This window comes from Myotis myotis, unplaced genomic scaffold, assembly GCF_014108235.1.
Source record: "Myotis myotis isolate mMyoMyo1 unplaced genomic scaffold, mMyoMyo1.p scaffold_m19_p_6, whole genome shotgun sequence".
NCBI classification, from domain to species: Eukaryota; Metazoa; Chordata; class Mammalia; order Chiroptera; family Vespertilionidae; genus Myotis; species Myotis myotis.
The window spans coordinates 30,951,394-30,961,775 of NW_023416368.1; the positions used below are offsets into that span (position 1 = coordinate 30,951,394).

Genomic DNA, 10,382 nt, shown 5'->3' on the forward strand with positions numbered 1-10,382 from the left:
TTCTGATGGTCTTAGGCAACCCCTGTGAAAGGGTCGTTCGACCCCCAGGTTGAGAACCGCTGACTTAGAGGAAACTGATTCAATTCCCAGACCGATCCAGAAATGGTAATCCTATTTACTTTGCCAATGTTTGATTCTAGAGCCCAGGCCTAAACCAGTGAGCATGGTCCAGGTTAGGCAGATGACCTAGCCATGGTCGGCAAACTGCAGCTCGCGAGCCACATGCGGCTCTTTGGCTCCTTGAGTATGGCTCTTCCTAAGCCTTAGGAATACTCCAATTAAGTTAATAACAATGTACCTACCTATATAATTTCAGTTAAAAGATTTGGCTCTCAAAAGAAATTTCAATCGTCGTACTGTTGATATTTGGCTCTGTTGACTAATGAGTTTGCCAACCACTGACCTAAGGTAATGGGACTAATGGAAAGAATTTTTTCTCTTTGGTTGGCTCTCCTCCTTCTCCCCCTCCCCCTCTTATTCCTCTTCCTCTTTTTCTGCATGAGAGGATGTCTCTCTTCCTCCTTGTGGGTAACAAGTTAGCACAGGCATGTCCTTCTCATGCAATGGCAGAGATGCAGAAGAGCAAGTTTTACATTTTTTAAAATTACTTTTTGTTTGGAGGGAGGGAAGGAGGGAGGGAGGGGGGGGGAAAGAGAGAGAGAGAGAGAGAGAGAGAGAGAGAGAGAGAGAGAGAGAGAGAGAGAGATTTGTTGTTCCTCTTATTTATGCATTGATTGGTGGATTCTTGTATGTGCCCTGATTAGGAACCCATCCCACAACCTTGGCATATCAGGAGGACACTCTAACCTCTGTCAGCAGAGTCGGCAAACTGCGGCTCTGCAAACCGCGGCTCACTAGCCACATGCGGCTCTTTGGCCCCTTCAGTGTGGCTTTTCCACAAAATACCGGCTCTTCCACAAAATACCGACTTCTGCGCATGGGCCACGAAGTTTCAATCGCACTGTACGCCCGTGCCCGCACGTGGTATTTTGTGGAAGAGCCACACTGAAGGGGCCAAAGAGCCGCATGTGGCTCACGAGCCACGGTTTGCTGACCACAGCTCTAACCAACTGACCTACCCAGCCAGGCAAGAGAGCAAGTTTTAATGTACAAACTCATTTCAAGCTCCTGCTTGTATCATATCTGCTAATATTCCATTGATCAAAACAAATCACATGATTGAGTCTATAGCTCATCCGAGTCTGCGTATTCGCCCTGCTTGAGATCCGGTGTTCCTGGGTTCGCAGCTGGTCCCTGGGTGTTGTGGTTGTACAGTTCATGATTGAGTCTAAGCATCAAGGGCTAGGGCAGTGCACCCTGCTCTGGGTGGGAGGGCACTTGCAAAGTTACATAGCAAAGATGTGAAGATTTGGGGCAATTTTTGCAAATCACCACAAACTCTAATCATTTCTAGGATGCAGAGTGCTCTTATATATTGTTTAAAATAAAAATTGCTCATTCTTGAGAAAAATTTATAATAAGGAAGCTCATTCTGAAAGGAAATCAACAGATTTGAATGACTGGAATAGAAGAAGAAATCATCAAGACTAAATGTTAGCCAGAACCGGTTTGGCTCAGTGGATAGAGCGTCGGCCTGCAGACTGAAAGGTCCCAGGTTCGATTCCGGTCAAGGGCATGTACCTTGGTTGCGGGCACATCCCCAGTAGGGGGCGTGCAGGAGGCAGCTGATCGATGTTCCTGGCTCTCTATCCCTCTCCCTTCCACTCTGTAAAAAATCAATAAAATGTATTAAAAAAAAAAAAAAGACTAAATGTTAGACCTCTGCAATTGTAGGATGACAATAAAATTACATATCCTTTAGTAATATAAAACCAACATATTGTATGTAATTCTCCAAGTTCTTGAATATATATATTCTCAAATAATGAAATAATATGATGTTACTTTACCTTCTTTTTCATTATTAGCAGAATGACATTATATTTTAAGCTTATAATTTTAATCTCAGTACAGACATGCAAAAATTGGAAACCCTAATAAGAGTTCTGGATGCTTTTCATTTATTTTCTTTTTTTTTAGAGAGATACATTGATTGATTGCCTCCTGTACATGCTGACTGGGAATCGAACCTGCAACCTTCTGGTATATGAGACCATGGCTCCAAACAACTGAGCCACCTGGCCAGGGCTCTGGATGCTTTTGAAATTTCTTAACAAATAGGTTTTGAGTCACTCACCTGATGATGCAAAACAGGTTTACATTAGCATTGTATAACGTAAAATCAATAAAAATAACTCTAGTCCCTCTTGTGATCCAGTTGTTCTGTTGAAGTTTAATGAACTTGTTTTTGGTTTCAGATTTTGATTTTGATAAAGTGAAAATATATCCCCCATTTCCGTAAACACCAACAAATCCCCAGTGCCAAGGGGAGTTGCTATTAGGAGTAGAATACTTCCATCTGTTAGATATAAAAAGAACAGTGGAGAGATGAGAAGGACCTGAATGAGAAGCATTCTAAGAATTTCAGTAAACTTTGGTTCAAAAGTAGTTGTTAAAAAAAATAGTACTAAGTTCGTAAGTATTGTAGTAATTTTGAAGCAAAACAATGAGTTAAGAATGAAGTTAAAAGAATATTTAATATGTTTTCATTTTTTTTTTTTTTTTTTAAGAATGAGTCTTTATTGCAGTAGCCAGTGGCCATATAGCCATCAGACAAGACAGTTCTTCACAGCAACGTCCATATACAGACAGGCAGCCAGACACCAGCTGGTAAATACAAAGTCTTCCCATAAAGCAGTATCAGTCTCTGTACCCACAGTTACTATCTGTGCAGCTGCATGCTGCCTCTAGACCCCTACTTTACACAGCAATAGTGTGTTTTCATTTTTTAATGCTTATTGTGAACAAGACACTGGACTACCTATAAGAAAAAAAATTTTTAAATCTATTTTTGCCTCAGGGAGCTTAAAAACTAGAAAATAATAACTGACTTTGTTCTTTAACATATTGTCTCTGTTGTTTTATTAGATCTTAAGTCTTTGACTAGAACAAGAATACCAAAGGTTTAGATTCAGAAATATCTGTCTCAGCATGGGAAAAAAAAGGTGCTTCATTGTCTGTCTTCTAAAGGTCATATACCATTTATAAAATACTCAGTACATAGGACCTTTGTCATAATGTAAATATTGTTATATAGGTATGTTATTTTAATGAAATTACATAAATCAAAGTAAAATGTGTGTAACTAAGTTTCGTTTCCATTTTTTCTTTTAACTTAATTATAATGTATATAAAAAAAATAAAGCCTTGATTCCTCATTTTAGTCATTCTATCTACCCAAAACAGATTGGAACGATTATCCAAAGATGTACTGCTTAAATTGTATTTCTATTAATGATACTATTCTTGTTTATAGGGGGGGAAAAATGACACCACTAAGAAAAAAATACTCATATTTAATGAAAATTCCATAAAAAAGATTATCTGCCCCCTAAAATTTTCACAGGACCCTAAAAACAATGATGCCAGCAGCTTCTGTGCTAAAGGGAGGCAGTGTCAGTGGTTTTGGTTTTGTGTTTTTTTTAATCCTCTCCTGAGGATATTTGTCCATTGATTTTTAGAGAGAGTGGAAGAGAGAGGGACAGAGAAAACAGGGCCAGGGAGGGGGAGGAGCCTGCAACCAAGGTGCGTGCCCTTGACCAGAATTGAACCCGGGACTCTTTGGTCCACAGGCCGATGCTCTATTCACTGAGCCAAACCAGCTAGGGCACGCATTTATTTAAATATATATATATATATATATATATATATATATATATATATATATATATATACACACACACACATATATATATATGGACAGGAGTCTACACCAGCAGTAGCCTCAGTCATTTTGAAGAACAATGGTCATAACAACTTTGGCAGGCATCATCAGATGCAGTGCCTGTAGAGCATAACTGCCCCTTTTTTAATGTTAGCAACAATAGAGACATCATTGAAGTAAGCTGCAGTGAGAAAGAAGGAAAGTTGCCCAAGACACCTAGGATACTCCTTAGGGATCCCAAGAAGCATTTGGGATGTGTTTGAAGTGAGTCTGGCCAAAGCCAGAAGAGCTCATTGAGTCTTATAAGAGCAAAAATGGACACTTTGCCTTGTGTCCAATGAGTTAGCACTTCATATACCATTTGGTAGACAAAAAAAATAACAGGTTCAACTCTTTCTTTTTTGCTTTTTAGACACTGCATTGCTGAGTCGTCCTTTGATACTATTATTGGAATAAGACCCCTGTTGGTATTATTTGGAAAATACACATATTTTCACAATTGTTTATAGATACAATGGCAAGCTGCTAGAAAATGTTACATGTAATTTTATGCTACTTACTCAGTATGAACTTTAAGGCCAAAATCAGATATGTCTTCATTTTCAGAAGTGTATTTGGCATAACAATCGCTCATCAGAAACTGAAGGGATGAATAGACCTTGCATGTGTTATTTCGGACTTTTAGTTGACGGACTCTGGGGACTCCTAAGAGTATGTTCTCAGAGTAGATGCGACTGCTGTTCTTTGAATTATACAATTGGCTGTTACTGTACCATGAGTCCCAGTATAGACCTTCCAAAAGGGGTCCTTCCATAAACTTCACATGGAAAAATAAATGTTATGGGAAAAATATTTCATGTCAACTGAATAACAGACTCTACATTCATAATGTTATCCATAAGAATATAAAAATCAGTGATTTTGAGGATGAGTATGAAAATTATTGACCAAGCCAACATTAATATTAATGATAACGATGACCTTGTCTCCTTGATAAGTTCCAAATTCTTAGCATGGCTTTCATTATTTGACCTAATTCATAGTTTGGCCTTTTCTATCTCATCTTCTATCCTATATAATAAAAGGCTAATATGCAAATAGACTGAATGGCTGAATGACCAGTCGCTATGATGCACACTGACCACCAGGGGGCAGATGCTCAACATAGGAGCTGCCCTCTGGTGGTCAGTGCACTCCCACAGGGGGAGCACCACTCAGCCAGAAGCCGGGCTCATGGCTGGTGAGCCAGCAGTCAGACATCCCCTGAGGGCTCCCGGATTGGGAGAGAGCACAGGCTGGGCTGAGGTACCTCTCTGAGCGCACAAATTTTGTGCTCCGGGCCTCTAGTACGCCTATAATGTCAAATATAGCCCCATATGTAGAATTACTTAGAGAACATATTGTTTAATTCTTCCTAGAATGCCCTTCTGTTACTAATCCTTTGAAATTCAACTGAATAGTCACCTCTTGAAAGCCTTTCCTACCTCTTCCAGCTCCAATGGTTGTGACATGGGATACCTGAAACTACTGTTTTCTTAGTTGTTCTTTCCTCACAATGTAAGCATCTTGCTAAGTGTAATGAAAAAAAACAAATCTGTTTCAGTGTTGAAGGAATTATTCTCTTTTGCAATTAAAAACACTATAAAATTATATTTTATATATATACTCTTTATTATATACTGTACATTACTGTAACACTCACACAGTATAGGGTTGTATAGTATACCCACATAACCTATGTTTCACTTTATGGGCAATTAAAGAGTAATTTTCACTATACACAATTATAGACTGACTTTGGATCCTATCACATAAGAAGCAAGTTTTCTATTTTCCAAATGCAATAAATAAGATTAATTTTATTTTAAATAAAATAAAATAAAATTTTAGTTTTTTGTTAATCCTCACTTGAGGATATTTTTCCATTGATTTTTAGAGAGAATGGAAGGGAGAGGGAGAGACAGAGAGAAACATCAGTGTGAGAGATATACATCGATCGGTTGCCTCCCATACATGTCCCACCAGGGCAGGAGATCAAGCCTGCAATCCAAGTACATGCCCTTTACTGGGAATTGAACCCAGGACCCTTCAGCCTGTGGTTCGACACTCTATCCACTGAGCCAAACTGGCTAGGACAATATTTATTAATTTATTTTTTTTAAAAATAAGCACACACTGAGAACATAGCTCTTCAATAAACACTCACTGGTTGGTTGACTCTAATATAAAGAAATGATATTCATTTTTATTCATTCCTTCACCAAATATGCACTGTATCAAGTGCCTACTACATGTGCCAAAGTTAGTAGGAACAAGTGCCTACTACATGTGCCAAACGTTTATGCAATAACTAAAGCTACTTTATCCACAGTCACATGCTACCTTACCTTCCAAAAATCAGGGATGCTGCAAATAGACTTAAAGTTGGTCCTTTCATCACCAGGCACAGAAGTGTCCAAAAACAGAGATGACATAACTTCGTTTAAGTAATACATATGTGGGTTTACCATCCCAAAAGACACTAAGGAGAAGAATTTTTTTGTTTAAAAACTTATATTTAAAAACTGAGTTTATCAGGATTAAATATGTACTTATAATTTGTCCCCAATTTTGTTTTAAAATTCAATTTTAATTTTTGTCTAATTATAAAAGTAAAATAAAAACATATAAATCAGGAAGAAGATTCCTGTACTTCCACTGCTAGAGTTAGATTTGGCATATACTCTCCAGATTTTTCTATACACACACATTTATAAAGAAAATTATTTTTATAAAAATGAGATCGCATTCTACATACTATTCTGCAAGTTGGCTTTTTTCTATTACGTACATTGAAAGCAGGCAATATACTACGGTGAGTAGTTAAGACTATGGACTTTGCCCTGGCTGGTTTGGCTCAGTGGATAGAGCATCAGCCTGCAGGCTGAAGGGTCCTGGGTTTGATTCTGGTCAAGGGCACATGCCTGGGTTGTGGGCTCAATCCCCTGTGGGGGCGGGGGGAAGGGGGATGCGGGAGGTGGCCGATTAATGATTCTCTCTGATTGATATTTCTATCTCTCTCCCCCTCTCCCTTCCTCTCTGAAATCAATAAAAAAGTATATATTTTTTTAAAAAAAGACTATAGACTTTGACTACAAACGGTTTGAGTCCTATCATAGGAATAGTATTTCTTATCTCATAGTTTTGTTATGAGAAGTGAGATAATGCATGTGGAACATTTAAAACTATGTTATGGCACTTGGTAATAATTTTAACAAGTATTAACTAGAATTCTTTCTCTTTCTAGGGGTGGGTGGGTGAGTTTTAGAGTGGAGTGTAGAATAATTTTTTTTTTCTAGAAGCCCTTTAGTTTTTACAGATCATGTATCTTTAACATCATTCCATGGCACACATGAGCCTATGCCTTTCTTTAATGTTGCATTATTTCACTGGAACGTTAAATCCTCCGTTGATGGAGATTTAAGTTGTTTTCAATTCTAATTATATAAAGGTTTTTGATCCTGAATAATGGGATTATGATCTTTTTACATTTTTCTATTCCCTAAATGTTGTAGTTTTTAAAAACCAGTCTAAGACATCTTAATTTATAAGGTTGGCTGTAGTTGTCTTTTAAATCAAGATCCAAGTCAAACTCACACCTACAAACCTATTAATTAATTGATATATGATTACCAGTGTTTAGTCCAGTGATGGCGAACCTTTTGAGCTCGGCGTGTCAGCATTTTGAAAAACCCTAACTTAACTCTGGTGCCATGTCACATATAGAAATTTTTTGATATTTGCAACCATAGTAAAACAAAGACTTATATTTTTGATATTTATTTTATATATTTAAATGCCACTTAACAAAGAAAAATCAACCAAAAAAAGAGTTTGCGTGTCACCTCTGACATGCGTGTCATAGGTTCGCCATCACTGGTTTAAGTCCATACCAAAATGAAGTCAGTCAGGCCGGTGAGCTTATATCTACTCTATGTTAGGCACTCTAAAGACAAAATGCTGGTATGGCTCAGTGATTTGAGTGTCAGCCCATGAACCAAGAAGTCACTGGTTCAATTCCCAGTCAGTGCACATATCTGGGTTATGGGGGTAATGCAGGAGGTAGCAGATGAGATGTTTCTCCCTTTTTCTCAAATAAGTAAAAATATTATTAAAAATGTTCTTTATAACTGAAGTCAATGACATTGACCGACATAGGAGGAAAGTAGGTTGAGAAGTTTTCCCAGTCCTCCTTAACAGATCTGTATTGATCCAAGTTTTGTGACTCAGCACAAGCATATTTTACTATTAACTGTGCAACAGAACAGGGAAAAGAACAAAGCAGATTAAAATTAACTCCTTTGGCCTCATTTGTAGTTTCACCTATGAAACTGAGCTAATCCTATTCCTATATAATAAAAAGGCTAATATGCAAATCGACTGGGCAGAACAACCGGTCACTATGACGCACACTGACCACCAGGGGGCAGACACTCAATGCAGGAGCTGCCCCCTGGTGGTCAGTGCGCTCCCACAGCGGGAGCTCGGCTCAGCCAGAAGCCTGGCTCATGGCTGGTGAGCGCAATGATGGTGGTGGGAGCTTCTCCCGCCTCTGTGGCAGCGCTAAGGATGTCCGACTGCTGGCTTAGTTGGACATCCCCCGAGGGCTCCTGGACTGCGAGAGGGTGCAGGCTGGGCTCGGACCCAGCCCCCTCCGCACTATTTTCATGCACCTGGCCTCAGTGTATCTATATGGCTCTAAAAGAAGTTAGAATTGCCAACTCAAGGGAATAATTTACAGTCAAGACAGAAATGCCAACTGAAAGGAATAATTCAACCAATGCTGACTATGAAAGCTTTACATTAATTACATCAGTGATCTCAAGTTTTGTCCCTTAAGAATTGGAAATAGTGTCAGTGTAAATGAATGTAAGGTAATGTCTGAAACGTGCCACTGGTATGTGTGTTTTAGTATTCTGAAAGCCTATGGCTTATAAAGTCCACATTTTATTTCTCATCTCCACATAACTTTAGTTCAAGTAGCATTTCATCTACATCTGTGTACTTACATATACATAGGATTATTAAAAAAATAGAGTAGAGTAGTAACTCCTGAAGTGTGGTTCTACTTTCTACTTCATTTCTGAAATGCAGGTTATGTTTTGGAGCCCCTGTGGGATATAAAACAAAATTTTCCTTACGTTATTATGTAATTCATAATGTATAGAAATAAGAATGATGTAAAGCCAGCCACTTTTAGTGCTATCCTGTGTGAAGGACAGGGTCTGTGGCTTCTGATTATATTTTTCTTCTCACTTTTATAAGGGAGGAATAATTTCTAACATTTCCCCTTGGGGATAAGTGGGCAGGCATTTTGTGACTGTATACTAATAAATTTTATAACATGAAACGGATGTACAGGAAAAGACCAGTCCTGTTTTAAAAGGAAAAAGCAAAATAGAAAATAAACCCCCCACATCTGTCCCTAATCGTTTCCTCCACCAGGCAATACCGTTTCTTGGGAAGCCTGGACGGGAAAAGGACTCGGCCTAGGACTCAGTCAAGGTCACGACTCCCTACTGTCTAGAGACGGTCCTCCGCAAAGGGGAGGTCGTGAAGGCTAAGGGTGCTGGAGGTCATCTCTCTCTCACAGGAACAGATACGAGGTTACAAAATTACCCCCCCCCCCCCCCCCCCAAGCATCCCTCACCGCCTCGGTGCCAACGGGAGGCCACAGGCATGGCGGGCCTGGGAGAGACGCCGGCTCAACCACCCTGGGTCCGCCGCGCCTGCGCCTGCGCCTGCGCCAGCCGCCTCGCTCCTGCGCCTGCGCGAGCCCGCCGCTCCGCGAGGGGCGCCCGCGGCGCTGCAGGTTGTGAGCGCGCGTGCGCACGGAGGACCTTCTAGAAGCGCTTCGCCCGAGGTGGGGTTGGAGGGCGCGGTGTTCGCCTCCAGCGGAGGGCGACTTCTAGGGTAAACCTGGCGTTGGGCCTGCGGCTAATCATAAAAATAGTGGTAACTCACTACAACGGGCTACTCTTTTTGAATACTTTTAATACTTATTGGCTTGTTTGGTCTTCACACACCCCTTCTTGAAAGGTAGGTGTTTTGTCCTCATTTTAGGTCTGAAGAAACCGAGGGTGCGAGAGGCTAATTTATCCAAGTGCAGGCTGGCCGGGCCGGACGCCTGGGCCCGAGGCGAAACCGAGACCCCCCCTGCCTCTGCTCTCGGAGAAACTGGCTATTAGCCGAGAGATGTTGCCAGAAATAGCTTCCAGCCTCCTTTCCCACTCGGTATGGCTAAAGGGAACGTTAACATAGGTAAACACGAACAAATAAATAATAACCCAGCGTTGCAGTGATTATGGAAAAGGCCGGCCGAAACAGTACTCCTTGGGGGCCCAGACTCACATCTGGCCCGGCGCTTTGCTAAGACGAGGGAGGTTCGTAAACCAGCTGTAGAAAAGGCCGAGCAAACCCGCTGTGAACGGGCACCCGAGCCGGCCGGGCGGAGGCGGAAGGGACGCCCACGCCGGTGAAAGGAAAATACAGCGGGAATCAGTTGAAGGGCCCTGGGGCCGCCAGCAGGGAAAACCATCAAGCTGTTTTGAAAGTAAAG

General features: G+C 40.6%; 1 protein-coding gene and 1 long non-coding RNA gene across 5 annotated transcripts in view; one reads left to right on the plus strand and one right to left on the minus strand.

The window, feature by feature from the left end:
* PKD2L2 (polycystin 2 like 2, transient receptor potential cation channel) overlaps positions 1-9,504 on the minus strand; it is a 35,891-nt gene extending 26,387 nt beyond the window's left edge. For all 3 annotated transcript variants that reach the window (XM_036314969.1, XM_036314970.1, XM_036314968.1), the window contains exons 1-5: positions 9,474-9,504; positions 8,833-8,934; positions 6,172-6,305; positions 4,345-4,601; positions 2,198-2,419 (exon numbers count right to left, since the gene is read on the minus strand). In XM_036314969.1, the coding sequence (XP_036170862.1) occupies positions 2,198-2,419; positions 4,345-4,601; positions 6,172-6,305; positions 8,833-8,934; positions 9,474-9,504 (746 nt within the window). The remainder of the gene's footprint in view (positions 1-2,197; positions 2,420-4,344; positions 4,602-6,171; positions 6,306-8,832; positions 8,935-9,473) is intronic.
* The window catches only part of LOC118659015, a 29,004-nt gene that overhangs the window by 14,506 nt on the left and 4,116 nt on the right, over positions 1-10,382 (plus strand). Inside the window, exon 3 of one of the 2 annotated variants that reach the window (XR_004968429.1) lies at positions 16-105. The exons of the other annotated variant lie outside the window; for it this stretch is intronic. This is a non-coding gene — a long non-coding RNA (uncharacterized LOC118659015). The remainder of the gene's footprint in view (positions 1-15; positions 106-10,382) is intronic. 2 annotated transcript variants of the gene reach the window in all.